This window comes from Physeter macrocephalus, chromosome 2 (genome assembly GCF_002837175.3).
Source record: "Physeter macrocephalus isolate SW-GA chromosome 2, ASM283717v5, whole genome shotgun sequence".
NCBI lineage: Eukaryota > Metazoa > Chordata > Mammalia > Artiodactyla > Physeteridae > Physeter > Physeter macrocephalus.
In genome coordinates, this window is record NC_041215.1 from 128,281,692 (window position 1) to 128,283,245 (window position 1,554).

The window sequence follows — 1,554 nt, forward strand, 5'->3', positions numbered from 1 at the left end:
TACCTGCAGCTCCTCATTGAGAATTATATCACAGTATTGACAATTTTCTTTTAAATTACATTAAAAAATGTGAAGTAAAACAAGTGAGCCAGTGCAGAGAAATTGTAAGAACTTAAGGAAAACCCTTAGGTATGCAGCTGATAAGGAGCTGTGGCCCAAGCCTATGAAGAGAACTCAGGAATTGCTTAAGTTTGGGAAATTAATTTAGGGATTTAGGCCAAATTCCTGAAAGGAAATTGACAATCTGGCTCGTTGACTCTTCCCGTCCAGTCTTCCTGATGGAAACTCAACTTGGCAGGCAGAGAACCCGTGCTGGCAAGAAACAGAACAAGTCAAAAGAAGGCCTCCAAAGCCTTAAACCCACGGTTAGGAGCATAGGTGGAGGCTTCCAGGTATAGGCTTCTGACACGTCTGCCTTCCCACCTGCTTCTCTGTGACCTTGGGTGGTTCTGCACTTTCTCTAATGCTCAGTTGTCTCATCCTTGAGATGCGGTGGAAATAAATGGTGCGTTAACTCACACCTTGTTCGGACTGTGAGTATAGTGGATAGAGCGCTTGGCGCAGTGCATGGCACTGGAAATGTAGGCGATTACGTCGAGGTCATTTTTCTTTTGTGGGGACAGGGACAGGGCATGAGGGGCCGAGAACAGAAACCGAGCGCGGGATATTTCTCCCAACCTTCCGTATTGGAAACCCAATGGGTTAAAGTGCGTGTGGCCCAGACTGTAGCTGAGGCCCTTGGTCCTCGGCCGCGCCTCGCCCCTTGTGAGGTCTCCCTTACTGAAGACACGAGTGGCCCTCGTCCCACCCACCCCCCTCAGACCCCAAAGGGTGTAGATTCCGGGGGCCGCGGCGCGGGCAGGAGCGCGCTGCTTGAGCGGCTCCCGGAACCCGGCGCCCGCCCTCGGAAACCCCGAGGCAGATGCGGGTGGGGGGGAGGGCAGGGCGCACTCTGCGCCCGAGCATATCTAGGACCCCCCCCCCGCCACCCCACGCCAGCCCCGGGACGCCTGAGCTGCAGGATACATATCAGGGGCTCGGCTCCAAGTCCCGAATCCCGGGAGCTTTTTGTGGGCGCGCGCATGCGCGCCGGCGCCTTCCGCTGTTTGGCCGTTTCCATGACGACCAAGTAGGTCGGCTGGTGGTTCCTCGGCGAGAGAATGAAGCTCAAGAGCCTCCTGCTCCGGTATTACCCGCCAGGTACAGGCCGGGCCCCGCTCTGCCCTCATGTGAGGACCTGTACCAAGAGGGTCTGGGGCAGAGGAGGGTGCGGGGACCCGAGAGGTGGGGTCCAGAACGAGTGATCCCTGTGGGACCGGAAGCCTGGTGCTTCCTAACTTGGGCCCCTCACTGCGTCGGATGCTGGACTCTGTTCCTCAAAAGTTTTAAAAAGACTCTTTCAGGAAGTCTTTAAAATTGCTGAGTCAGGGCTTCTCTGGTGGCGCAGTGGTTGAGAGTCCGCCTGCCGATTCAGGGGACACGGGTTCGTGCCCCGGTCCGGGAGGATCCCGCGTGCCGCGGAGCGGCTGGGCCCGTGAGCCATGGCCACTGAGC

General features: G+C 56.9%; 1 protein-coding gene across 6 annotated transcripts in view; it reads left to right on the forward strand.

Moving 5' to 3' along the window:
• Positions 1 to 1,111: 1,111 nt before the first annotated feature.
• Positions 1,112 to 1,554, forward strand: part of DAW1 (dynein assembly factor with WD repeats 1) — a 43,464-nt gene continuing 43,021 nt past the window's right edge. For 2 of the 6 annotated variants that reach the window (XM_028482348.2, XM_028482361.2), the window contains exon 1: positions 1,120 to 1,200. In XM_028482348.2, coding sequence (XP_028338149.1) covers positions 1,161 to 1,200 — 40 coding nt within the window. In that variant the 5' untranslated portion in view covers positions 1,120 to 1,160. Of the gene's footprint in view, positions 1,230 to 1,554 lie in introns of all 6 variants that reach the window. The other 4 variants (XM_024124730.1, XM_024124729.2, XM_028482351.2 and 1 more) reach the window with 4 other exon arrangements.